The 26,931-nt window shown below is 55.4% G+C and overlaps 1 protein-coding gene across 4 annotated transcripts in view; it reads left to right on the forward strand.

The window, feature by feature from the left end:
• Window positions 1–26,931, forward strand: part of KSR2 (kinase suppressor of ras 2) — an 82,838-nt gene that overhangs the window by 24,850 nt on the left and 31,057 nt on the right. For 3 of the 4 annotated variants that reach the window (XM_062631120.1, XM_062631121.1, XM_062631123.1), the window contains exons 5-15: window positions 4,250–4,431; window positions 11,960–12,029; window positions 12,657–12,740; window positions 14,982–15,049; window positions 15,215–15,313; window positions 16,524–16,642; window positions 19,015–19,183; window positions 21,693–21,734; window positions 22,063–22,129; window positions 24,707–24,755; window positions 25,437–25,804. In XM_062631120.1, the coding sequence (XP_062487104.1) occupies window positions 4,250–4,431; window positions 11,960–12,029; window positions 12,657–12,740; window positions 14,982–15,049; window positions 15,215–15,313; window positions 16,524–16,642; window positions 19,015–19,183; window positions 21,693–21,734; window positions 22,063–22,129; window positions 24,707–24,755; window positions 25,437–25,804 (1,317 nt within the window). The remainder of the gene's footprint in view (window positions 1–4,249; window positions 4,432–11,959; window positions 12,030–12,656; window positions 12,741–14,981; window positions 15,050–15,214; window positions 15,314–16,523; window positions 16,643–19,014; window positions 19,184–21,692; window positions 21,735–22,062; window positions 22,130–24,706; window positions 24,756–25,436; window positions 25,805–26,931) is intronic. The other variant, XM_062631122.1, reaches the window with a different exon arrangement.

Below are 26,931 nucleotides of genomic sequence, written 5' to 3' on the forward strand. Positions count from 1 at the left end.
ACTCCCTATGTCCCTGACTGGCGTTTTGCTCCCTTCCCCGGCTGGGTTGGTCTCATTTCAATGGTTGCCCAACTGTGACTGGAGGAAAATGGTCCTTCCCGGGGGCTGGGAGGTATCGGCACCATCTAAATAGCTCCTTACCGCAGCCCCGAGCTTTGCCAAGCCTTTTCCCTTCTGCTGCATTTGCTTCTCCATCAGCATTCCTGTGTAATCACCGGGATGTTTTAAGCAGCGCTTACTTCCCCCTTCCAGAGCCAAGCAGTGAGAACTTCCCAGCGTCTGGAGAGGTGTGGAATGGTCCTTAATGGGGGGATTAGTGCTGCCAACCCCCCCTCTTCCCCCCGAGCAGCCAAGCGAGCCCGGTTTGCATCCTGCAAACACCCCGGACTTCACTGCTCCCTCCCCATCCGTCTGGGGTTGCAGGGCTGAGGTTTCCATCAGTGTGCCCCCTCTTCAGAAGGGGGATCTGCTGCCGTGTAGAGGGTTTATCCCTATGGAGAACTGACTTAAGCTGATGGTTTTGCTTGTTTTGAAGTAAGAAACCCCCTGTTTTGCTTCTGCTGCCCTCGGTGGGTTTGGGAGCGTGTGTGTGGGGTGATTCCCAGCGGGACCTGGAATGGGATGCAGGATATGGGGACTCGGGGGGGGGTTAGGCTGCATTTCCAGCACTTGCTTTTCCCCCCACCCCGTGGGATTTACACCCCTATCTGCACTCACCACCTCAAAAGTGAGACACAGAGAAAGCCTGATTCGGGAGTGGCTTGTAGAGGAGGAGAGGCTTTTGCAGCAGGGCTGGGATGCTGCAGCCCTAAGTGTGGTGGCCTCATCCTGCACCATCCTGGTAGTCACCAGCCAAAGCGCATCCCTCTGATAGCCAGAAGTGCTTTGAGCTTTACTGAAAGTCCTGTTGGGAGGTGATGGGGTGTCTCATCCCTGTCCTGGTGCTCCTTCTGTGGGCTGAGAATAGCACGGGGTGGGCTGAATGGTTGGACTCAACGTTCTCAAAGGTCTTTTCCAACTTGAATGATTCCATGAAACAGCATTCCCCAAAACCGCTGCCGGTGCGAGGCCGAGGGGAACCATCCCAGTTTCACACTGGGATGCTGCAGTGCAGATGGGTGATGTAGGAGGCCGGTGAGGAGCAGGCTGCGATGTATCCCCCTTGCCAATGCAGCAAGTTCCTATGGATGCCCTCACTCCGCACCGCTGCTCTGAAGCCCATGCAGCGAGGGCACTGTTTGACCCTGGTTTTGCACAAGCAACCCCAAACTGGGCTTGGTTTGCATGGCAGGGAGGGGTTTGCTCCGTGTCCTGTTGCACCCTGGGTGCCTTGTTCCCATATTGGTTGTTGTGGCCTTGGGGCTGCTTTGGAGCATCCAAGAGAGGATTGCAGAGGAACCGCATCACCTCTTGGATGTCTTTGTAGCTTGTTTGTGCTGGCAGGGCTTGTGCTGCTCCAATGCTGGGTTATTTGCTGTTCCTGCCTTCTTCCCCATTGCCTTTGCTAGAGGATGGGGCAGAGGATTGCTCCCTGCAACCATGCACGGTGTTGGGACACCCACTGCCCTCATCCTCTACACCCCAGCCAAGGGCTTGCCTATGGACCAGGGAAGAGGGGTCAAGGCCATTGAGTGGCCAACCCTCAGCTGGTTGGCTCATGGGGGTTGTGTGTATTTCTGAATTCATTTTTCATTCCTGAAGGAATAGGGAGAGAGAAAGATCCCTCCAAAATCAGTCATCCTTCCGAACAACGAGAGCTCTCACAGCCCTGCTTGGCACGGAAATGATGCTCGTGGTAAATATTTGCTCTGGAACTGATTTATGGGTGGAAAAAATGGAATTAGTGGCTAATCAGTGCGTTTCAGGAAGCGCTATAGGATGGGTGCTGGGGCCGAGCTGGGGCCATGCATGTGCTGGGGGAGATGCTGTGGTCATGGCACTGGGTTGGAATCAAGTGACAGTGATGGAGGGGTTGGTCTGGCTCTGGGGCTTCTTCTCACAATGGTAGCTGGCAGGTTTGCTATAAGGACTTGGGGTTTAGGACTTAGATTCCCCCTGGTAAGGCATGGAAAGCATCATCTATGGGGCTGCTGGTGCATTGGACCTCGATGGGCTCTAAGAAAGGGTTGTTCTGTTGGACCTGGCTGGTCCATCAGCCCCATCCCAAGGTTGGACACAGGGACATGGAGCAAGCTGCTCTAGTGGAAGGTGTTGGAGCTGGAGGAGCTTTAAGGTCCCTTCCCACCCAAACCAGGCTGGGATTCTGTGATTCATTCTATGATCCCATGCCCAGCACACCCAAAGAAGTCGTTGCAGCCACCCCAAAGGCAGCAGCAGCTTTTCCTGTGTGAGGAAACAATTAACTTATTAAAGGGTGGTTTAATTTTCCTCTGCTGAAGCTGCTGCAGTCATTTCCTATCTGCTGGCCTGGCCGGGTGCCCATGGGTGCTGCTGGACCCAGGGCAGTGGGAGATGCGTGGCCCCAGGCAGGATGGTTCTCCTGTGGTGTCTGAGCTCTGGTCAGTGGTGCTGGAACGATGGCAGCTGAGCAGGACCCTGTGCTGGGAATGAGTGTGGAAGTGTTCAGGAAAGCAGCTGCTTTCCCCTCTGGCAGGTTAAAGCCATTCCCCTTGGCCTGTCCCTGCATCCCTTGTCCCAAGCCCCTATCCAGCTTTCCTGCAGCCCCTTTAGGCACTGGAGCTGCTCTCAGGTCTCCCCTTCAGGAGCCTTCTCTTCTCCAGGCTGCCCCAGCCCAGCTCTCTCAGCCTGGCTCCAGAGCAGAGCTGCTCCAGCCCTCTGGAATCAAAGGCAGGGGTTGCATTAGAGGCTGTGATTCAGTTGTACACCAGTGCTGACTGCATCACCTGCAAGGAAACCACCTCCAGCTCCATGATGCCCGTGAGCTGTCGCACTGCCCACCTCCTGCTCAGATTGGGGATCTCTGCCCCAAATCCTCTGGATCTCCAGTGGGACTGAGCTGCCCTTCCCTCAGCCTGCTTTGAGCAGGGCAGATGCTGCTCCTCTCCACCTCACACTGTCGCAGCGTGGCCAGGCTGGGCATGGCCGAGCCAGCGAGGCAGAGCAGAGCCAGGAACCTGCAGCCCAGCTCTTCAAGCTGTCGGCATCGCTCTGCATTGCAAACCCTTCGGTTTGTGTGCTGCTTTGGGCCCCTCTGAGCCACTGAAGTGATGCTGGTCCTTGTCACAGCACAAGGCAGCTGGAAGAATGAGCTGATAAATGGGAGCTGTGGGTCTCATCCCCTCCCCTGCTCCCATGAACACCCCCTGGTGCTTTGGGTTGTCTGCCCCATGGTCCTGTGCCCTGGTGAGCTGCTCCTGGGCTTTCTGCTGGGGCTGCTCACAGTGTTAACCCTGCCTGGATTGCTCTGCTGCAGTGACCCCTCAGCTGTACTCAGCTCCCCTGCTTGGGCCCTAAAATGGATGTAGGTGACTTTAAATGACCATAGAATTGGAGCTGGTTCTATAGCGTGCTGGTGATCTGGGTGCCTTGCTCCTAGCGGGAAGGAGCTGGGGCCAGCACTGCTATGATGCACAGAGAGCAGCATCTTTCCAGCTTAGCAGCACTGCGAGTGCCTAAGTCCTTTCGAGGTGCTGTAATGAGCAGCTTGAATCTGCTCCATCATCTCTCCATGCCTCAGTTTCCCCCCTTTGCCACTGTTTTGGGATGCGGATGAGCCTTGGAGACCCAGGCTGGCAGCCTCTGAGCTGCTATAAAGAGGAGCTGTGATGGGCACAGCACCACATCCAACCCTCGATCCCTAACGGGACAAGGCAGTTACCTGGGGTCTTGTGCAACGATGTTCAAGGACTCAGAGCACAACCCCACCTTTTGACCATCAGTGGGGCCCCGGCAGGTTTGTGTTGGCCATCTCTGGGCATGAGGCACTGAGGGGTGACCGCTGTGAAGCGCTGCAGGCAGTAGGTGATTTGGGGGATGGATAAGGCTGGTGGTGGTGGGGCGTTTGGACCAACTGCCCCTTTCCATCCAGATCTTGCAAGAAGAAAAACTCTCGTGTTCCTTAATGAAAACTGCCTTTTTGTGACGATGAGGAGGGATGGAAGTTCCTGTAGGGAAATGGGTTTGACTATCACACAAGCTCACAGGGCAGAGCAGCATCTGCACATGAGCAGCCATCCTAGAGGTACCAGTCCCTTGGTGCATCACTTTCTCCCCGCCCAGTTCCTTGCCCTTCACTTTTCTCTCCTTTCTTTCTCCCTTTTCCTTGCAGAGTCAAGAAGAAGAACAAGCCCTTGAACCTCAAGATCCACAACAGCGTGGGGAGCTGCGAGAACATCCCCGCGCAGCGCTCCCCGCTCCTCTCCGAGCGCTCCCTCCGCTCCTTCTTCGTGGGGTACCCACCTTTCCTGCCCTCCACCCCTCCCGTCCACACCGAAGCCACCTTCTCAGCAAGTAAGTCCAAGGCCCCCTTCTATGGGGTGGGTGGTGGGTGCTGGGTGATGCCAAGCAGAGGATGTGGTTGTGGGAAGCGCAGGGTGCCTCCGGTGGCTGATGGAGGATGTTGGTTGAGTGATGCGCAGGTGCCTCACAGCAGTGGTTGGAGATACGTGGGTGCTTCTGGGCAACTATAAGCCTGGAAACTTGATGAAATCTATGTACAGACCCGTTGTCACATCGAATATTGATTTATGCCATCAGAGCTGCTCCCCCATCGCAACACCATGGGTGCAGGAGGGTGGCTGCTGTCGTTTGGAGAAGCCATGAGCCTTCCCATTGCTTGGTGACACTGGTTGTCACTGAGAGTGACTTTTCCATGGGTTCCATTGTAAATCCAGCTGTGGTTTGACCTTTGTGCCAGGAGGCTGCTTTCCTCCTTTTCCATGTTGTTTTCTCCTGCACGTGGGGTTTTGAGCCAAAGTGATGAGTGTTGGATGAAGGCAGCCCCAATGCAGACAGGTCTGGTGCAAACCCCACGGAGCCTGATCCCAGCATCCAGCCCCAATCCTGCCTGTGGGTCTGCCTGATGGGGTTTGCCCTTGGTGGGACCCAATGGGTGGGTTTGAATCAATGTGCTCATGCAGGGCATTGCTGCTGGCTGGGGAGAACCAACCGGGCCCTTATTCCCCAGCCTCGGAGCAGTGCTTGGTGGATCCTGCAGGAACTGAAGCTTTCACAAGCTCTCAGACCAAACAAAACCCTCCCAGAAGCTGTGTGGCAGCTGCTGGGAGTGATTTGCATGCCAAGAGCTCCCTTTGCTTCCATTGCTCAACTGAAAACTTCCTCCAGCTCCACAGCCATGCTGGGTTTCTGCCACATTCCCCATCCCAGACTTTCCCTCCTTTGCTTTCCCAAAGCGTGGTCATCCTGGCTCAGTTTGGGTTCTTCCAGTGGTTTTACTGCATGGCTTTTGGCTGAAGAAGGGGTTTACAGGGAGCATCCCTCCCTGCCCATCCAGCCCCCCGGCACCAGCAGGTTTTCCTCTCCCTGACCCCACACCAGAGTGGGACGCAGCACCAGGACCCCTCTGCAAGGGAAACCCCTTCCAGTTTCTTCCTCTCTGTCTTTGGTTTACACCAACCAGCTGCTGTTTGGGGTCATTGAAGTCTCACTGAGCCATTTCTGGCATCCTTTTGCACCCCTTTCTTTGGCTTTGGGGACAGTGAGACCTGTCAGGAGCTCTGTGGGCATCTGGGGATGTCCATGGACCCGGCTCTCAGCGGGTTTGCCTGGAGCAAGGGGTGTTTTTCCACTGCTCTTTCCCTGTGGCATCAGCTGAGTTCAGCCTGCGAGGATGGAGATGAGCAGAGCAGAAACCAAGAAACGAGACCTGTTCTCAACAGCCCCCCACCGTGTCTTGTTGCTTTGGGTTACATCCCACGGTGTCATAACCTGATGGAATGTGGCACAGCAGGAACGGGATGCGATGAGAAGTGATGGGCTATCAAGTGACAAGCACTGCTGGAAAGGTGTCTCTTTGCATTTCCCTCGGCTCTCCACCTTTCTTGGCTGCTGTACATGTTTGTTATGTGGGCTAGATATGAGACGTTGATCTCCATGGAGAGGTTTTAGCATCACTGAAACCATTTGGTCCTGGCAGGTTCAGCATCCATCCACTCACTGACCCTTAATCCCAGGGACTTGTGGGGAAAATAGGAGGGAAGGCCAAAAGACAATGTTTTTTTTTCTACCTCTCTTGTATTTCTGCATCATTCTGTACTGATGGCCTTGTCCTGGAGCTGCATCCCGGCTTTCTGTCTGCTTCCATGGTTGCTTTCTGGTTTGTGACCCTGTAGGAAGACTGGCACATCCTTCTTCCTTAGATCTAACCTGACCTTCACCTGTTTCAGTCTGAACCCATCACCCCTTTTCCTATTGCTACAGTCCCTGATGAAGAGTCCCTCTCCAGCATCCTTGTAGCCCCCTTCAGATACTGGAAGGCTGCTCCCTCATATCCCATCCCTATGACCATGGGTACCTAAACCTTTATAAAACCCCAACAGCAAAATGCCTCTTCCCTTTTTCCGTGGTGGGATCAGCCTGGCATCACCAGCTATGCACTGGATTGATGTGGAATGACTTCCCTAAGCACTGAAAGAGCAAACTATTGTCGTTGATGGATTGAGATGCAGAAGAGGAGCCCAGCGAGCCCTTGGCCAGACCCTTCTCTCCCTGGCTGTCTCTCAGTGATCTCTTTACAACAAGCAGCGTGTCTTGCTGCTTGTGGCAGGAGCATGCTCCCATCTGCATCACCTTTGGTCCCACTCGGATGCGGGTTTGGATGCCTCTCGCTTGTTTTTAACAGCCACTTTGCCCTGATGGGAGCTGATTGCCACAGCAAGGGCATGGGGGCTGGAAGATGCTGTGAAGGAGCATCTTTCTCCTGCAGCACAAATCCAGCTGGAGGGGCAAAGTCCTCTCCATGCAGGGCCAGGATCCCTGTGAATTTGGGATGCTGGGGTGCTCTTGGGGTGCTCTTGAGCTCCAGCTTGGCCATGGAGTAGCCCATGGCTGAGGGACAGAAGATGCTTTGTCTGGCTGCATCCAGGCCCCTCTCTTGGTGCACCTGGTCCCTCACAGTGAACAAGTGACCACCAGAGACGTGTTGTTACTTGGAAACAGGATTTAGGATTCAACACCCTGTGACCTGGCTACAGGCACCAGAAATCAGGTTGGATCTTCTCCTTTTGACTGTAAAGGCTCATGTCGAGCAGGTCGTGTTTGTGTCTCTGTTACCTGGGTGTCCTGGAGCTGGTTGGCATTGCTTTCCTCTGCCTGTCCCTCTGCTGCAAATCCAGCCACTGTCACCGTGTGCATCCAGAGCAGGTCCCCTGCTTGGTGTTCTCCAGAATGGGCCAACATTTAGGTTAGATCATAGGCACAAATTCTTCCCTGTGAGGGTGCTGAGGCGCTGGCACAGGGTGCCCAGAGAAGCTGTGGCTGCCCCATCCCTGGCAGTGTTCAAGGCCAGGTTGGACACAGGGGCTTGGAGCAAGCTGCTCTAGTGGAAGGGGTTGGAACTGGAGGAGCTTTAAGGTCCTTCCCAACCCTTTCTCCTTAACCCTGTTCCAGCCCAAGCCCCTTCACAGAGGACTTCCCAAGGGGGCCACCATTTCTCTGTGACCATCAGTGCCCTTCTCCCTGAACCTGCCCTGCAGCCATACAAGCCATGGTGTGAGCACTCCCTGGATGTGCTGGCAGCCCAGCTGAGAGCTCCCTGCAGCCCACATCTGGCCACAGCTGGCTGCTTTGCCATCAGGCAATGGGAGGGTTTCCTGTGCCAGCAGTGCTGCGTGGAGCTGGAGAACCCAGCTTTGAATGGGTAAAGCCAATTGACCCTGCAGGGCTATGGACTGGGGGAGGAAATCCCAATGAGTCTTTGAGGCAGCAAAGTGGCTGAATGTGGCATTTCAGCTGTATAAACAGGGTTGTCACACTGCAAAGAGGGGCTGCGGGGTTGTAAGGTGACTCTTCTTACAAGAGCTGCTCTGCAAATAGCTCTGCTGCCATCGGCTGCTGCGGGTGATCCCACTGCACGGGGTCATCCATCCCTCCATCCACAGCAGACACACTGCAGGGCTGGGACCTGGCTGGGATTGTGTGCAGGATGTTTGCCACGGGCAGGTTTGGCTCCTGTTTCAGGTTGAATCCTACGTGGTCCCTGCGAGTGCTCACACCCCGTGTAGACGAGGCCGGCGGTGCCATGGGTTAGTGGTGACCTTGGCAGTGCTGGGGTTGGACTGGATGAGCTGAAAGGGCTTTTCCAAGCTGGTTGGTTCTGATTCTATGGCATGGGGAGGGGAAGCTGCTGCCCTGAGCATTGCTGCAGTTTCCTTGCTGCTGCAGCTGAGCTCTTCGGGGATCTCTTCCCTCCTAGTTTGGCCCTAAAGCCAGCTCGGGTGAGGACTGGGGTGTCTTATGGAGGGACTGGATGAACTTTAAGGTCCCTTCAAATGAGGCTGATTCAATGAACCTCTGCCAGCATCCTTCCCCATCATATGGCCCAGGGCTGCTGTTTCTGCCTGGGTGTGCTGTGGTAGATACACCTGACACCGTCCCTGTCGTGGTCGTCTTCCATGGGATTGTTGAGCTGTTCTGGGAGGAGGCTTCACCCGGTGTCACCCCATAATCTCTTTGGGGGACTTAAGCACACTGGGGCTGGTGCCTGGAGTGCTTTGGTGGCTGCTCAGGATGGATGCGGGTCTGTAGGACGTCTACAGACCAGCGCAAAGTCTCCTGGCTGTCCCTCAGGCTTGCAGTGATTCATCCCGGGATGCTTTCCAAGTGCACTTCCATCGATTTTATCCGTCCCATTCATAATGCGAGCATCGCCTGACGCCGTTTGTTGTAGTAGGAGGAGGAGGGTTTGTTTATGGGGCTGTCTCTGTGATGGATAACACATTCACACCAATCCCCTGGGCATCCAGAAAGGTGCCAGGAAATGAAGGAGGGCAATATCGTGCCAAAGCACCGTCCCCATCGGTGTGGTTTGGCACGAGCCAGCCCCGGGTGATGCCCCTGGTGTATTCAGTGTTGGGGCTGGGGGTATCACTGCCCTCCTGATGTGCCCCAGGGGAGGGTGGAAACCCAAACCCAAAGCACCAAGGGAGCTCTGGCTGCTCTTCTCTTCCCAGGCATCCCACAGGCAGGGAGCGAAGGGGGAACATCCGGGATGGCAGCGGGGGCGAGGAGAGCGTCACGGCCAAGGTCCCTGTCACCTCCGAGGCGCGCGGGTGCCACTCATGGACCGGTGGTGCCTGTCACCGCTGCCTGTCACCGCGGCGAGCCGGGCTCCTCTCCGTGTCTGCTGTCACCGACGTGCCGGAGGCGGCTGTCACCCCCGGTCCGGGCGCTTCCCCCCTTCTCTTCTCTCCCTTGATCCCGTCAGGCGTGGGCTGTTGACTCAAGGCTGGGCTGTGCAGGAGCCCTGACCCTTGCCGGTGGGATGCTGTGGGGAAGGAAAGCAGTGGAGGTTGTGGGGTGGTATCCCCTGGCATTGGGTGCTCTATGGGGATCAATGTGCTGGGTAGGACTGCTCCACTGAGGAGCAGGGTTTAGTTTTTGAGGGTGCCTCTAGGTGATGGGGAGGTGGGAAAGGGACGATGCTTGGCCCTGTTGGGTGCTCAATGGGTACCAGCTGCTTTCTACTGTGGGAAATCACACCCGTGCCCATTAATTTCCGTCTTGGAAGAGGAGGGAAGGGGAAAACCATCCTAAACCAGCCCTCACACATGTGTGCGAGGGGAATGATGGCTGAGAGAGGCCTGATTCTCAAGCCATAAAGGAGGCTGATGGTGATAAACGTGTGAGTAATGACTGACACGTGGGCAGGGAGGTCGGGAAGCATCGGTGGCTCACGGTCATTGCGTGGGGTGCTGAGCTGCCGGCAGCAGGAGGAGGGAGGGAGGTGGGGAATGGGCTGTCATGCTTCAGAGCTCATGAGGACGAGCTCATCCTGATGCTGTGGGGCAGCCACAGCACCTTGGGTCTGGCCCTTCTCCATCATAGGGTCCTTGTGACAAAGCCAAGCCCCCCGCCCTGCAGCAGGACGTGATCCTGAGCCTATGAAGGGCTTTTCCTTGCATTTACATCTAATTGTGGCAAATGTGGATTTTTGAGAACATTCCCCCTGTGCTGGCTGGGAGGCTGCTGCATTCCCACCTTCCCTTTGGGCATCACCCTGATTCCCTATTGCCCGGGGAGGACCAGCTTTCCCTTTGGGTGGGAATCTCACATGTGCAAGTTGAAGGGAGAATCACCAATGAGCTTCAAAGCCCCCCCCCGAGCCCTGGGGGCTGCTCCCTCCCTCCTGCCCTGTTTTGCTTGTTTTCTCTCCTACAATGAGCAGGTCTATTGTTAAACACCACGATCCTCCATGTATCGTTCCCTCTAATGAGCATAATGAGCTGTGAATCACGTAGGGCTCATTTCTGGTAGGAGGTTAAAATCCCTGATACACTTTAATACATTTTTGCAGCGAGCCCATTTAGAAAGTAATTAAAAGGCTCAGATGCTTTTGCCTACGTCCCCTCTCCTCCTCGCCGGGATGGCAGGATTTAATTGAGGCCATCAGAACCTTAGTGGAAATAAATTGTGGCTGGTAAAGCAGAGGATGTGATTTCATTCTGGGAGAGGAGCTGTTCTTGTCCAGGTGTTCAGTTCATCGAGGACCAGCGTTGGGGATGGGCAACGGGGACTCACTTGTCTGATGTGATTCACTGATGAGAAAATGATGTTGCGGGAGGGATGTGCTTGTGTGTGGAGCGGTCCCAGTCCTCAGAGCATCATCTCTGGGGCTGGTGGACACCCCCAGGGGGCTGCAGGTGGTACAGGGAGGGATGCGGGCTCAGGAGGTGGTGAGAAGCGTGGTCAGGAATATTGGCATGTGTAAAACAGCCACCTTGGGGCTGGGGGCAGCAATTACCTTAATTGACTTCGCAGCCCTTCAACATCTTCATTGCCAGCTCTGCCTGAGGGGTGAGCGGGATGAGGTGATGGAGTAAGAGAAGGGAGGTGCAGGGGATGGATGTGGTTTAGGGTGCTCCCAAGGCTTTTAACGGCATTGCATGGAAGGGGGATGTAAATGTAACCTTCAGAAAGGGAAGTGCAATTAAAGCACCACGCCGCCCGCTATATTAAAAGGGGATATTAAAGCAAACAGCGGCTCTCCCCCCTCGCAGGGATGATATTGGAAGTGTGTTTAGTGAGGGATTTGCCGGCGTGCTGAGCAAACGGCCGGGCTCGGATCCGTGATGGGGCTGGTCGCTGGTGCCCGGGAAACCTCTGGAAGCCCTTATTGAACATCCATCCAGCCTCTGAATCCCTGGCACAGCTCCACTGCGGGCAGCACCTCTCCTGTGGCAGAGGAGGAGGAGCAGGGTCTGTGCCCTTGCTGAGGCTGAAGGGGGATGCGGAGACCGAGCATGGCTGTGCCTGCTCCAGCGGGCATTAATGAACTTCTCTCTTCTTCCTTACCCAGCCAGGGTCCTGCTACTCCTTCTCCCTCCCTCTTTTTCCCTTAGGAGAGTGCTGAGGCTGCTTTTCACTCTGCTCTTCTCCTTGAAGCCCAGTTAAATGGCCTTTATTCAGCCGTGACCACAAGTGGTGGCTCATTAATAAAGGATGCAGCTTCAGCTTCGTTTTCCCTTTCTTGTTTGGACATCGCAATGTGGCTCCGATAGCTTTGCAACCCCTCTCTGTGTGCACATGGGTGCAGCACCCATGGGGTGGGTGCGTCACCCCGCGCCTCTCTCTTTGGCCCAAAGTGGGTGGGGGGAGCAGGAGACTCCAGTACCCTGGAGACCCAAGCACAAGGGCAGAGACCTCTTGCTTTCCAGAAAGGGATCATGTCTAAGGGGAAATATTGGGCAAACCCCTCTTTTTGGTGCGCATCCTTTGCTCCCCTCGCACAAAGCCGGAGCCCTGGCTGCCCCCCTTGTCGCCACCTGATGGTTTTCCTTGTCTCTCCTCTCCTCTCCTGCAGATACGCTGTCAGTGCCTCGCTGGTCCCCGCAGATCCCCCGTCGAGATCTAGGAAACTCCATCAAACACAGGTACCCAACCAGTGAATCCCCCAGTGCCAGCAAGGAACATCTCCCTTTCTATCCCTGGTCCAGGAGGGGGGACTCGGGGCTGTTCCCCCAGTTTCCTATGCTGGGCAGTGCTGCCCTAGTAGCCCATTTAAATTCCATCTCAGTTCAGATCTGGTTTAGATAAGGCTGGAGCTGCTGTCAATAAGTCATGTATTATCCATGACCTTGCCAACCTTCAGCACATTTCCCATCTCTGGATTATTGCCCTTCCATATCTACCTCAAGGAGGAGAAGTTCTAGAAATAGCTTTGGTTCTGCTATTCAATAGGGCAGAAGCTTCTCTAATGGACTGGAACCTTGGGGTCCCAGGGCAGGGAGGTGTTTTGGGGGCTCTGGCCAAGGCAGAGATGGGGAGCTGCACCCAACCAGTGCCTAATGCCCAGTTTGGTCTCCCTTCTGCACAAGCGGGAGCTCAGATTTGTGCTTTGGCACCCCTAGAATGATGCCTCAACACCTACAAGGGCAGCCAGGAAAGGATAAACCAGGGCTCGGGACTTAAGGGAGGCTTGGGAGCTGCTCCTGCAGGAGCACAGATGGGGTGGTTCAGCTGCTTCTCTCTCTGGCCACGCTCTGTGTCCCTCTCCCCAGGTTTTCCACCAAGTACTGGATGTCTCAGACCTGCACCGTCTGCGGTAAAGGAATGTTGTTCGGCTTAAAATGCAAGAACTGCAAGTACGCCGTGGGGCTGGAGCTGTGGGGCTGCTCCTTCCTGTTGGGATGGGGATCACTGGGGTTTTACTGCTGCAGCCAAGCAGGGGCACAGGCATGGGGAAAGCAGCCAGCCTCTCTCCAGCTCATCCTCATAGGATGCTGTAATGAGGCATGAAATTGGGTGAAGATCACCCTAAAACAGGGCTGAGGTTGGGTGCTGGGGATGGGAGCGGGGTCCTTGGGGAGGATGCTGCCCACCAGACCTCACCTCCGGAGCTCCGAGTAGGATCCTGAGAGCCTCCCTGCTCACCTCCATCCTTGGTCTGGCTTTAGACACCCACGTTATAGGGTTACCTGTGAAGTTATCTACAGGAGAGAATGGGAGGAACGTGCTGGACCAGGGGCTGAGAGCAGCTCGGTCGAGAGCATCAAGGGTAGCTCTGGGCATCAAATGGGTTTCACCCACAGCCTGGGGCTGTATCCTCTATTTTTTTGCAGCAGCAAAAGGCTTGGGGGCCTCTGTTTCCTGGCACTGTCATGGCACCAAGGAGCCAACCCACCCCAAACAACAATAAAGTAACAGAGAGAGGCTGTGCTGGCTGTGAAGTTGGATAGGGCTGGAAAATTGGATAGGGCTGGATAAAGAGTGAGGTGCAGAGGCCACTTCTACTGCTTTAAATCCCAGCGTGGCAGAGCCCAGCTCTTACACGGTATCATGCAGCCATCAGCACTTAGAAAAGCTGCTCCTGGAGACAGGATTGCCTTTCCTAGGGATGAGTGCTGGGAATAAGCTGATTGACCGTGAGTAACTGAGTTAGCTGGAGCTATGAAGTGATAACGATCGCTGTTGCTATTGATTAAATGCTGATGAATTAGCAAATTGGGATTAAAATGTGGACAAGAAATGCCCCATTACTCTGCAGCTGACGGTGGCTTTCTGGAAGTGATATCAAATACATAGATATTAAAGTGGGGATTCCGATTGCATTCAATGCTCAAGCAACCGGAGGCTTTGCTGCCTGCCTGCTCTGCCTGCCCAGGGCTGGTCCCCATGCAGGAGGGACGCAGGACCTGCCCCTGTGATGCTCTGGCTCTGGGTTGATCCTGCTGCCTGCAGTCACTCAGGAAAGAAGCAAACCAGTTCCCTGGCTGTAAGAAGTTAGAGGGAACGGGAAGTACTCAGATTCCCCAGCTTTCCCTAGGAACAGGAGGGAAACAAGCAGGAAAAGCAAACAAACACCCCCGCCCCCCCCCCCCCCCCCCCCCAAGCCTCCAATAGCAAATTAATCTCTGCCTTTCCCTCTAGGAATGGTTCTGTAATAAAAGCTAACATGCACAGTTCCTGAATTTTCATTACCCAGCTCATTGACTTGGAGCTGCAGTCTTTTTTCATCCTTTACCCTTGTTTTTTTTCAGTCCTTGCCTCCTTTTTGCCTCTTCCCCCGTGGCTCCCTCCCCTTCACTGGGGTAGAGCAGGAGCCAGAGACTCTTTTCCATCCCTTATTAAGGCAGGTTTGGGAGAGGCAGGAGCCAGCTCATGCCTCTATGCATGACTCAGGGGTGAAGACCTCCATAGACTCCTGCAGAATATTCAACCTGGTCATAAATGCTGTCGTTGTTAAATGTCCTGGTATTAAAGTGAGGAGAGGAGGGCGCAATGGCAGGGATTCACTGGGAGCCAAAGGGGCCGGGGCAGTCTCTTCCTTCCCCTCTGCTGCCCCTGCATTTAAGCAGAAAGCAGTGTTAGTGGATGGTGGTCAGGGCTTTCCCCAGAGCTCAGGTCTCTGCTCCTGCTCTTTCAGCCAAGCCTGGCACAAGTGACAATACTGGGTATCCTCAAGATAAGTGCTGGGTGCCTGGTGCCCCTGGAGCTGAGCAGCACCCCGGGTTTGGGGGCTCCTGCATCCCTCCATCGGGACTGATGCACTTGCCATGGCTCTCATTTGCCTCTGCATCCTCCCAGCCAACCCCCTTGATGCATCAAGACTGGCACCCTGGACCACTTCTTACCCCTGTGCCTGCAGCCTGGGAAGCTGCTTGGGAATAGTGGCTATTCCTGAGGGCAAGCTGCAGGGATCTGACAAGGTTCGCCCATGGGAGCGGACACCCAGGGGCTGTGCACAGCACCAAGTCACCTTCCCGGGTGCAGAAATGCTCCTTGATCCGCAGCGATGCTCCCTGCTCCCACCTGCATCCCTCTGCCCGTGCCACGATGCTCCTCGATCCCTCTCTCCTCACACCTTTTCCTCTGCTCCCCGCTAGGCTCAAGTGCCACAACAAATGCACCAAAGAGGCCCCTCCGTGTCACCTGCTGATCATCCACCGCGGAGGTAAGGACCTTCCTTCTTCCTTCTGCCTCCGTGGACGCTGCCAGCGGGTAAAACATCCCAGCAGCCCCCCGGGCGATTCGGGAGCCTGCTCCTTGCTGTGCCGGAGGCTCCCGAACCGCTCGGGCTCTCCGTGGAGACGTTACCCACCGTTTTTTCCGCTTGTAGGGAGACGAGCCGTGCGGGGCGAGGCAGATTTGCATTGCAAACCACTTCCACCCACCCTTCCCCTGCCTCCTTTTCTTTTCAGATTCCCCACGGCACGGGGTAAGTGCAACAGGTTTTAGCCTTTCGCTACCGTTCAGAGCTTAGGGCGGACGCGGCATCTCGGTGCATGGGGGTCCCCGCCACGGGGATGTGGCCCTGCGGATGCTCGCGGTGCTTTTGGAGCTGCTTTACCCCGCTCTTCTCCCGGAGAGCCCGTCCTAACCCCGCGGAGGAGGGAGAACTTTGCAGCAGGACGACGGGCGCCGCTTCCCACCTCTTTTCTTCCAGATTTTTGGCTCCCCAGCGGCCAAAGGACTGTGACCACCTAAGGGAAACGCTTCCGCTTTCCATTGCCTTCAATTCTGAGCTCTTAAGGCTGCTGCTCTGTGTTCAACACCACCACAAACGCGCTCCTTGCTTTAATTACGGGGAGATGCATCGCGCTGGTGGCACCTCGCAGGGAGAGTGGGGATGCTGTGGCTCAGAGAGGGGCAATTTTGCAGCCTCTGCTCCGGCGCCCATGCCCTTGCTTGTGGCAGATTTAGGTTGAAGACCCCCGTGTCATGCTCTGAGCCGCTGCAAACCCTGACCAGGAGGCAGGGAAAGCAGCATCCTACATGCTGGGATGGGCAGGAATTACAGCCTGCAATGCTGCAAGGGGCAGAGATGCCCGCTGTGTGTTTTAGCGTGAGAGCAAGGAGCAGCGTGGCTTTAGGGTGGCCTCAGCATCAGTGAGATGGCCCCCACCAAAACAAGCTCTTAAATATAATGCCTTGCAGCCAGCCCCTTCCTGAGTCCCCCAAGCTGGAGGCTGGCTTTGCTCCCCACCAGAATCTCCCTGCTGAGAGCAGGATGCTCTGAGCCAGCTCCTTCCCCTCATCCCAATGAACCGCAACGAGGAAGAGGATGGTGCCTCCTCCTGATGCTCTTCAGGACAGGGTGGCTGTGGCAGGTGCTGAGCCTCCCAGACTGCAGCCCCTTAGCAGGGCGAGAAGGGTGCAGTTTGCATCCTGACACCAGGGGCTTTAAGCCCCCCATGTCCTGGTGGGGTTTGGTTCTATCCTGGGTGCAGGGGGGGAGCCCAAAGGCTGGTCCTGAGGCTCATCCGCAGCAGCTGGAAGGTGCTGCTGGGGCTTGCTTTGGAGAGCGATCCAATAGCAGTTTGCAAGCACAGGGTGACCTCAACATGCCCCTTTGGAGCTTTGATGTGTCTCCATCTCTCTCCCCCTCCTCTCCATCCCCTTCTCCCCTCTCTCCCTTCTTAATCCAGCAAGGTTAGTCCGGACAGAGTCGGTGCCCTGCGATATCAACAACCCCTTGCGCAAACCCCCCCGGTTTTCGGACCTGCACGTCAGCCAAACGCTCCCCAAAACCAACAAACTCAACAAGGTGAGCCCCCAGCGCTGTGTCCAGCCCCGGGTTGTCCAAATACCTGCAGCTTTTGGTGCTTCTGTGCATGCAGCTGCTGCTCCTGCAGACGAGGGATGCTCTGAGCAGCCCAGCTCAGGCTTTGCCACCCTGTTTCCCAACAGGGATGTTCCCTGCATGAGGAGCCACAGCTTTCCCAGGGCACATCCTTTGGAAGCATCAATCCCATTGGCTGGGTGGGAGCACAGCTTGCAGAGTAATTCCTCAAGGGAGGAATTTAAGAGCTAAAGGGACCATGCCCTGACCTTGTGGTTGGGGCAGGAGGGGACTGGTGGGTTGTCTCCAGGATGGGGCATCTTCCAGCCCCATAGCCATCTGCCAGGACCAGGCTTTGTACGTGTCTCCATGGGTCTCCATGAGCATCCACTGCTATGGGGCTGTATGGGTAGGTGCTGCCTAGAAACCTGCCTGGGGCCTTAAAACAAGAATAATCCCATGGATTCAAGGAGCAAAGCAAGGGTGTGCTTGGTGTGGAGGCAGGATGAGCCGTGATGGTTTCCTTTGGGTTTCCCAGTGTGGGTTACATCTGCTGAGGTTATTTCTTTCCAATATCAAAGGGGATCAGCACCTTCAAAATACCCTGTCCCTCACTGCTCTTGCTGCATTGTGGCCTCCAGATCTAAGCTGATTTTGGGGTGGTTTGAGGCCTCTGCTACCACCTGAGACTTCCATAAGAGACAGATTTATTGTTACAAATAAAAGAAGCCCAGAATTTGATTGTGTCAGTGGCAAAGCTGGACCTGAGCATGCACCAGGCTTGCTCCTGCCCTGCATTAATAGCAGTAGACCTGGCGTGGGTTCTTTTGCCTTCAGTGGAGATTCCCAACGGGCTGCTGGAGGCAGAGCAGGGTGAGGAGTTTGCAGGCTGGAAGCACTCAAAGCAAGGGAAATCCTTGTTGTGATGGGGAAGAGGATGTGAAAACCCTGGCTTCCCACAGCCTGGCAGCATCCCCAGCTCCTCAGCATCCTCTGGCTCTCGGCACAGGCTGGGTACCAGGTGATGCTCTAAGGATGCAGTTTATAAACCTAAATCTCCTGGGACATCCTTAGTGTATGAGTAATGATCTGCTCTGTGGCTGTGAAGGGGTGGTGCAAATGGCTTTTTGAGGCTGAAGAGCTGCTGCAGGTATTCAGAAGAAATAGAGCTGCATTTTCCCTCTTAGTGCCTGTCCTTCCAGTGATTTGTTTCATTTATGAGAGGGCAGCAGGGAAGTGACTCAGCTCTGCTAAAGGCTTTGGGTGCGAAGGGCATCAGCCCTCTTTCTCCTGCCTCTGTCACGCAGTCTTTTCACCTTAGCTTTCCTCTAACCAGAGCCTGATGATGCTCAACATCATATATATATGTATTTATATTCGATTTTAACCTGAGCGTTCTGGTTACAGTCTCCTCTATGAATACGCTTTATACAACAAGGTCCACTTCTTACTGATGTTTCTGAAAGCATTTCCATAGAGATACTCCATTCTCTGTGAATACCATTGATGTCTGGTTGTTTAGTGGCCTTCAGCTTTGGCTTAAAAAGTGATTTATCTACCCACGATCCTCCTGTGTGTCAGGATGGTCTATATGGAATAAATGTGGCTTTCCTGGAAAGCCCAGCTCATCTAAAATGAATCAGGCTGGGGGAGGCGGGTGCAGGTTTGCTAGCCTTGGAGGGATCTTGCTATGGGTTGGGAGGTGGGAGTGCTCGGTGCTGCTGAAGGTCAGACCCCATCAAGTGTCTCATTGGGCAGCAAGGTGGCCTCAGTTTTCCTTCCTCAGATCTAAGATACCCAGGTGGGTTCTGCTCCCTGTTTGCTCCCAGCTGGTCCTTTCTCACCCATCACAGTGAGCCTGCAGATGCACACCTGAAGCTGCCATCCTTGCCTTGATTAGGAAGGGTTCAGAAGGGGCAAGGAGTGGCTTGGGATGTGCTGGCTGATCCTCTCAGCTCTGCCTCAGTGCTCTGAGCAAGGCACTGGGTACTTGGCTTGAAGGAGGTCAGCTGAAGCTACCAGCTCCTCAATGCCTGTAGGGACCAAGCCCAGGGATGTGGCCCCCAGCTCTGGTCTGGGTGGCCATCCCCAGCCAGCAGCGTTGGGGAGCCCTCAGTGTGGGTGCGCAGCAGGGAAGGGCTGCAAAGGAGCCCCATTTCTCGTGCACACTGTGAATACAGCTTTGGGAAAGGCCAGGCCGTGGCTCTGGTTGTTTTCTAGGGCTTTTGGAAATAGGGGACTGGGATGACCTGTGTAGGGTGACCCCTCACTTGTCACCCAGCTCCTCAGCACCGGCGCACCTCGGGGTGCACTGCTCCCACTGACTCCTCTCTTCTCTCCTTCCCCGTATCCTGCAGGACCACATCCCGGTGCCCTACCAGCCAGACTCCAGCAGCAACCCCTCGTCCACCACCTCCTCCACACCCTCCTCGCCAGCCCCACCGCTGCCCCCCAGCGCGACCCCTCCGTCCCCCCTGCACCCGTCCCCGCAGTGCCCGCGCCAGCAGAAGCAGTTCAACTTGCCAGGTACCGTGTCCTCCCCTCGGCATCTGCTCCTGGGATAAGGGTCTGGTCCGGGTGATGCCCTGGGATGGGGAAAAGCTGGGAGCAGAAATGAGCAGCAAAGATGAGTTTAGGATCATTCAGGCTGGGAGGGAGCTTGGGAGTCTTCAGTCAAACCTGCTTCGAGGAGGGTCAGAGATGGAGGCTTGATGCAGTTTGGTCTTGAAACCTCCAAGGATGGAGCCATCACAGCCTCTCTGGGTGACCTGATGTGCTTGAGGCTACAGAAACCTTTCCAGGCATGAAAGTGTGTGCCCCCGTATTGCCTCAACGGCAAATGGGAAACAAGGTCTTACCCCTCTACAAGGGTAACTCGGGTTGGTTTCACTGTGTCTTTGGGGTGACAGGCTTATGGCAGTGTGTGTGGGGTGATAGTGGGGCGTAGCTGATGCTGAGGGTATCTGATATAGCTTGTTCCGTCGAGTCTTGTGTGGGTACCTGGGACCCATCTGTTCCTGCAGCTCAGTCTCTTCGGGAATGGTGGAAGAGGCAATTTGGCTGCAGGACATAGGAGTTCCTTCAGAAGGATAAAGAAGCTCCTGTAGCCTGAGGATGTGGCAGAGGCTGACCCAGCATTGCTGCCTTTGGGATGTCCTTGGTGCAGTGCTGCAGCTCCAGGGAAGGTCCCTTCCTGGAGGGAATGTCTCAGCATCACTCCTAGCAGTGCTGGGTGTCCTCATCCACCCATCTGCCCCTCCAGCCCTTCCCAAAAGGGCCTGGTGAGGGAAGAGGAGGGGAGCCATGGCCCTGACCCATCTCTAGATGCTGAAGCACTCATGCCTGGTGACCCCTGTTTGGTCTGTGCCCTTTGATGGGGCAGCAGCAGGGAGGGTCCTGCATCCCTAAACCTCCAAGGATAACAAACTGGTCCAGTAGGAGGGCAAACAGCACGTACCTGGAGAGGCTGCAGCTGTGCACAGGTCTCTGGAGTGCCTGGGATGCTGGAGGAGCACGAGGAAGACAGTGGAGGAGCTGTGAGGAAGCACTGATCAACCCAAGGAGCAGTTGAACCAGACTGTTAAGGAGGGAATCGGATCCTTCTCCTGCTCCCAAAGTCAGGCTCCTCCAAGTGCTGGGAGAGCTCTACAGAATGCCTGCCCAAAGGGTTCTGTGCCAGTTTAACGGGGTTCATGGTGCTCCAGCCACAGCAGAAGCATCCTGATGTCTTCCCAGTGTGATAGCCAGGCTTGCAGTGATTCACACCCCAAGCCCTGGACCCTGCCTGGGTCTGGGGGAAGAGACAGGATCCAGCATCTGGTGGCCCCATCGGGCATCACTTGTGGAGCAGGCACCTCCCTGCAGGTCATCTGAGATGTTATTTCATGTTGTTTAAAGCACAGACCACAGAAGCAACCCCCATAGTGGGCAGCAGCATCTCCTTATGGACGTGCTGTCACTGCCACCACTGCCACAGCACCGGGAGCTCCTTGTCCGGCCAGCAGGAATGGAGCAGGGCAGGATCAGACCCCAGCAGCTCAGTGGGGTCACTGCTCCCTGCTTCCGTGCCTGTGATGAGCAGAGCCCTGTGGCAAACGGGACCTGGTGTGACACAAAGCAGGAGTCGCTGCTTTCATCTGCCCTTGCGGGATGCTCTCCATGGCTCATCTCATCAAAACAGGCATCTTGGGGATTAGGATCTGAGCTTGGAAAGTGCAAAAAGGTGACCTCCTTCTGCCAGAATTACCTTTGGGTCTCCTTTGATCCCAGCTCAGGGGTCCTGCTGCAGAGCTGGGGTCACTCCTCAGGGTCTTGAAGCTGAGGAACAGCCTTTGGGGTCTTGAAGCTTAAGGAGAAGGTGCCTTCTGAGCTGGTGCCAACCTCTGGTGGCCTCAGCAGCTCTGCCTCGCTTCATACCCATGACCTGCCTGCGGGAGTCGAATCAGCTCTTGGGCTTTGCCTACTGGTGCTAGGGAGATAATGGAGGGTACCAGCGGCCAGAGCCCTCCTGCAGCACTGGCTTTGGGCAGTGGTCCCCAGGGGACCATCCAGTGCACCAGGAGCAGGCAGGAAGGTCACTGCTCCACGGCATGGCAGAGATGCACACAAAAGGCACAGTTAGATGGGCTGGATCGGACAAAAGGGGGCAGAATCACCTGGGGTGGAAAAGAGCTTTGCAATCATCCAGTCCAACCATTCCCAGCACTGCCAAGGCCACCACTGCCCCATGGCACTGAGGTCTCATCTCCACGGGGTGTGAACACTTGCAGGGCCGGTGACTGCAGCCCTGCCCTGGGCAGCCTGTTCCAATGCCTGAGCACCCTTTCATTGTCTCCATGATGCCAAGTGGTTCCTGAAGGCCGGATGGGAGCCAAGTCTTGATTTGGCACCCTGCGTGCCATTGTGGTTGCATCCTCCAGAGAGATGGGGATGGAGGGGACCTGGACCTAGGGCTGGTGTTCCATGGTGCAGGTTGGAGCTTCTCCAATGTCTGCCTCTGCAGGCCGGTGTTTAACTCCCCTTTTCCCTTTTCCAGCTTCCCATTACTACAAGTACAAGCAGCAGTTCATTTTCCCAGGTAAGTCTCTTTGAGCACAGGGTGCTGAGCTATCCTTTGGGAGGCTGGGTGCATGGCTGGCTCTCCTAACCCCTGGATGTGTGCTGGGGTGGGATTTCTCCCCCAAACCACTCTATTATTTCAGGGCTGGATGGCCTCGGGTTACACCCAGCTATAGCTAAGTGGGTAATTAAATTGGACCTAAGGATGAACTTTAAGGTCCCTTTAGTTGAGCTTTAAGGACCCTTTCAACCCCAAACCATTCCAGACTTGTAGGAAGGGAGGTTTCCAGCACTGAAGGGGCTCCTGGTGCCTCCAACCTGCTCTTATTCTGCTCTCTCCTCCCCAGATGTGGTCCCTGAGACACCGACCCGAGCACCGCAGGTGATCCTCCACCCCGTCAACTCCAACCCCATGTGAGTGCCTCCCTTCCTCCTGCTTTAGCATCACCTTCCCCTCCCCACGCAGAGCACCCTTTGCTCCACGCCTCCTCCAGGCACCCATGGGTGCTCCCCTGGTTCTACAGGAGCAGACTGGGCTCAGGGATGCCTTTTAGGCAGTTGGGGTGGGTGGTCAGGGATGCTCCTGCTGCCCTAACCCAGCTCACGGCTCTGGCTTGTGTCTCACAGAGGAGAGCGGCTGAAAGGAAAGGGCAGGGGACTGATTGATGACCACAGCAGTGCACGTGCCCAGCGCTTCACCATCAGGAATAGAAATGACTTTTGGTCTGAGAAACCAAAGCCCAAGGGATGAATCTTTTACTAAACATGGAGCTGTTGGAGCGAGTGCAGAGGAGGCCATGGGGATGCTGCGAGGGCTGGAGCAGCTCTGCTCTGGAGCCAGGCTGAGAGAGCTGGGCTGGGTCAGCCTGGAGAAGAGAAGGCTCCTGAAGGGGAGACCTGAGAGCAGCTCCAGTGCCTGAAGGGGCTGCAGGAAAGCTGGAGAGGGGCTTGGGACAAGGGATGGAGGGACAGGCCAAGGGGAATGGCTTTAACCTGCCCGAGGAGAGACTGAGCTGAGCTCTGAGGCAGAAGCTCTTCCCTGTGAGGGTGCTGAGGCGCTGGCACAGGGTGCCCAGAGAAGCTGTGGCTGCCCCATCCCTGGCAGTGTTCAAGGCCAGGTTGGACACAGGGGCTTGGAGCAAGCTGCTCTAGTGGAAGGTGTCCCTGCCTGTGGCAGGGGTTGGAGCTGGAGGAGCTTTAAGGTCCCTTCCAACCCAAACCATTCCATGACTCTATGGTGAATGATAAGCAGGGAACCAGGGTCTTTGAGACAGTTTTAATAAAGATGGTTCTTGCAGCCCTGCCTGTGATGGCTTCAAGTCCAACAAACTTTGCACTGACGTTAGCTCAGCAATGCAGTATCTCATTGCTGTTAGGGCCAGCTCTCCCTGGCAGGTCAAGTCTGAGCTGCTCTGCTGATCCCAGCACTCACCAAGGTCATCATGCCTGTGCCCCACGTTTCAGTTCACTGTTGCTTGCTGATCCTTTAGATAAATGCCCTTTTGGAAGGCTATTCCAAGCCAGCAGTTTAAGAGAGAGGGTCTTGCTCCAGGTTTATGATGTGGTTTGTGTCTGGCTTCCCCATCCTCTCTAAACTGTGCTGGCGACTGCCAGGGGTCCAGTGGATGCCTCCTCTGGGGGAGGCAACGGGAGGGATGGGGATGGAGCCTCTGTCGCTGCTGGTAGCTGGGGAATTAATGTCAACGCGGTGAATTCAAAGCCTTTTGGGGCCTTTGGGGTGTTTTTTGCAAGGTATTTGGTGTAGAGCTGGCAGGATTTTATGGGAAAATAGCTTTCAGTTTATAAAATCATCGATTCCCCTCTTGCTCACCCCACTGCACATCCCAGAACCATGGGATGGTCAGGACAGAGGCACCGAGCTTACCCTGGCCTTGGCTGGGTTAAACACCAGCCTCTGCTTCCAATACTCGGGAGACAGGTATTCGTGCCTGGGTTAAAGAGCAGGCAGGAGGAGGGAGCTGCTGCTCCTGCAGCCGCCCGTGCATCGTGATGGGCAGCAGAAGCCATCTGCATCCCCTGGGTTTTCCATGCGGATTAAAATACCAGAGTTGACTCCTTTTGTGTGTGCACCCATGCACCTCCTGGGGTTTATAGCTCTTTAGTGGCTGTTGAATGGGAGAGGATGCACAGGACCGCTGAGCGTTCAGGCTCTCCTGTGATCCTTGCTCTTTCTGGGAAGGGATGCTGTTGGTTATGTTATTGATCATAATAGCCTGTATTATGCTCAAAACCACCCAAGCTGCTCCAGCTGATCTTCCCCCCAGAATTCCCTTAATTCCCTGTTAACTGTTGGGCACGGTGAGACCCTGGTGCTGGGGGGTGCTGTGGAAGTGAAGAAGAGGAGCTGGGAAACCCAATGAATGTGGGTGCTCTTACAGCAGGGAGGATCTTTGAGACCTCCACCTCTCAAAGATGACTGAAAACCCCATTTTCTTCACTTCTGGTGTCCAATCAGCTGCGCTTGTGCTTTGGCTGCTGTATGTTGGGAAGGTGATTCTGACCTTGGAGACCACCATGAGCACATGCCCCAGGCTGCCTTGATATGGGCAAAAGCTGCAAGGGGGCAAATCTATGCCTTCCCCTGGGTTAGCCTGTGGTGACAGCTCCCAGGGCACGTGGTGGTGAGGGAGCCTCCTCACTGTGCTCTTTGGGGGATGGAGATGATGCTCCCACATCACCAAATCCACCCTGGAACTTCACACATCCTGCATGAATTAATGCAGTAATGAATGTTGCTCATCCCTGTCATCCTCCCTGCTCCCAGTGAGCACCCAGAGCTGTCCTTGGGCTTGGAGACATCCGGGGTGTGGGTTGGAAGGGGCTGTTCCCCCATATGAGCAGCGAGCCTGGTTCTTCTCCCCCCACATCCCTTTAGACCCGGTGTGGTGATGCTGTGGGAAGCAGGACTCGATGCCCGCGTGTGCTCCCCACCTATCTGTGTTCTCACTAACGCGATCATCCTTTTAACAGCCTGGAAGGAAACCCATTGCTTCAAATTGAAGTGGAGCCCACCTCGGAGGTGAGACAGCAGGACCTGCTCCTGTGCTCAGCAGACCTTTATTTTATACATGTCTTGGGGCACATTTCACAGCAGACAGAGAAGCTGAACATCTGTGCAGTGAAATTGCTGACGATTGAATTAATGGCCAAGGCCTGGCCCTGCCCAGGCATCCGTGTGCCCACCCCATGAAGCGAGACCCTCATGGGCTTCGTGTCTGCCCTCAGGTTTAGAATTCAGTGAGCTTTTCTGAGATACAGGGAAGGGGAAGGAGCGGGGGCTGAGGGTGGGGATGCAGCTTTTAATGGGTGCTTTAATTCCTGTAGAAAACAGATATAGGGAAAAAAACAAGGGGAAAGTTAAGGGAAGAGATGAAGGGAGAAGATATATCCATCCTGGGGTGCCTTCTGTGCGGACCAGGGCTGCCAGGGTGGGAGCAGTTGTATTAGCAGAGCACAGCTTGGCCATGGTGGGATGAAGCACCGCTTTCAGATGAATGAATTAAATGCTCTTACATTTAACCCTGGAGTAGGTAAATGACTCCCTGTAAATCTGGGTTTCTGCCCCCCCCCCGGTTGCCTTTGGAAGGGACCTGCCTGGTTTCCCCGGGTCTGAACAAGCGGTAGGAGGGTCAGTGGGGTCTTGCCCATCGTTATCTTCCACGGGTGCAGTTTCTATCGCGCTCCCTTCACCCCACGGCAGAATGAAGAGGGCCCCGAGGAGGCGCAGGAGTCCGAGGATGACTTCGAAGAGATGAACCTCTCGCTGCTCTCCGCGCGCAACTTCCCGCGCAAGGCCAGCCAGACCAGCATCTTCCTGCAGGAGTGGGACATCCCCTTCGAGCAGCTCGAGATCGGAGAGCTCATCGGCAAGGGCCGCTTCGGGCAGGTCTTCCACGGCCGCTGGCACGGGGAGGTGGCCATCCGCCTCATCGACATCGAGCGGGACAACGAGGACCAGCTCAAGGCCTTCAAGAGGGAGGTGATGGCGTACCGGCAGACCCGGCACGAGAACGTGGTGCTCTTCATGGGAGCCTGCATGAGCCCCCCGCACCTCGCCATCATCACCAGGTAAGCCCCAGCTCACACCTCACGTGTGGATGGGGTTGTTTCTTCTTCCCAAAACACCTTTAACCAGACGACGCCATCGCCTGATGGTAGCAGATGATACACCAAGAGTGGCCGTGCCCCTCCTGCCCTAGCAAAGGGATGCTCTTCGTCTGCTGTGATCTATGCTGCGAAGCAGAAAGGAAACCCACCCAAGTATGTCCAGGCAGATTTATCTTCTGTACAAATGGAGCTTGAGACAGGAATGGCTTGTTTTAATTAGGGACGGGAATGATTTGTTTGAATCAGGAGGGATGTAACCTGGTGGGATCGGCAGTTTCTGTGCTGGTTGGGGTTCTTCTGTCATGATGCCTTGGTTGGGTGGTGGTGGGTCTGGACCATGCTTGAGTGGGGGAAAGCCTCTAATTGCATAAAGCAGCGATAACTTGGGTGTCTGAAGGCTCAGCAGGGTGTGAGTGTTGGGACCAAGGGTCTGTAAAGCAGCCAGACGGGCAGCAGGGGTGGGAAAACCAGGTGCTTGCAAGGAGGGCTCATCCTCCACAGGTCTGGAGCCCATCCACAGGGTCTCCTCGCTTCCAAGGAGGTGGGAGATAAGTCATGGTCTCCTGAAGCATTTCCTCCCTTTCCCAAAGCTGTTGTCCCTATTACACCCAAACTGGATATGGGACTAATAGGAGTGAGTTTGGGATGGGGCCAGGGGAGGGAGATGGGGTTGAAGAGCTGCTGCTTGGGTGCTGGTGATGCTCAGGGACATCGCATCAGGGGGATAAGGCTGCTGGAGGGGGCTTCTTTCAGCTGGTTTGGAGCAAGCTGGGATTTGGGATCTTCCAAACCATCTCAAACCCCTCAGAGCTGTGTGGCTCTCAATGAATTCCCATGTATCTGTGGTTGGAAACACAGCACTGAGCATCTTCATGGTCAATCAACGGGTGGGCAATCAAAAATCCCCCTGGCCCCAAGGCAGGGAGGCTGCAGCTGCTCCTGGAGGAGCTGTTTTCATGCCAAAAACCTTTATTTCTGGGTATTCAGCTGTTTCCCTCACCTCTGGCCCATGTGTTCAGCCGTGGGGTTTGAACCAGGTGCTGCTTTGCATCCCACCATAGGTTACCTTCCCTTGGAGGAGCTTCCCC

The sequence above is a fragment of the Pezoporus occidentalis genome, unplaced genomic scaffold (assembly GCF_034315485.1).
Source record: "Pezoporus occidentalis ecotype Australia unplaced genomic scaffold, CSIRO_AGI_Poc_V1 ctg37, whole genome shotgun sequence".
In the NCBI taxonomy this organism is placed as follows: Eukaryota; Metazoa; Chordata; class Aves; order Psittaciformes; family Psittacidae; genus Pezoporus; species Pezoporus occidentalis.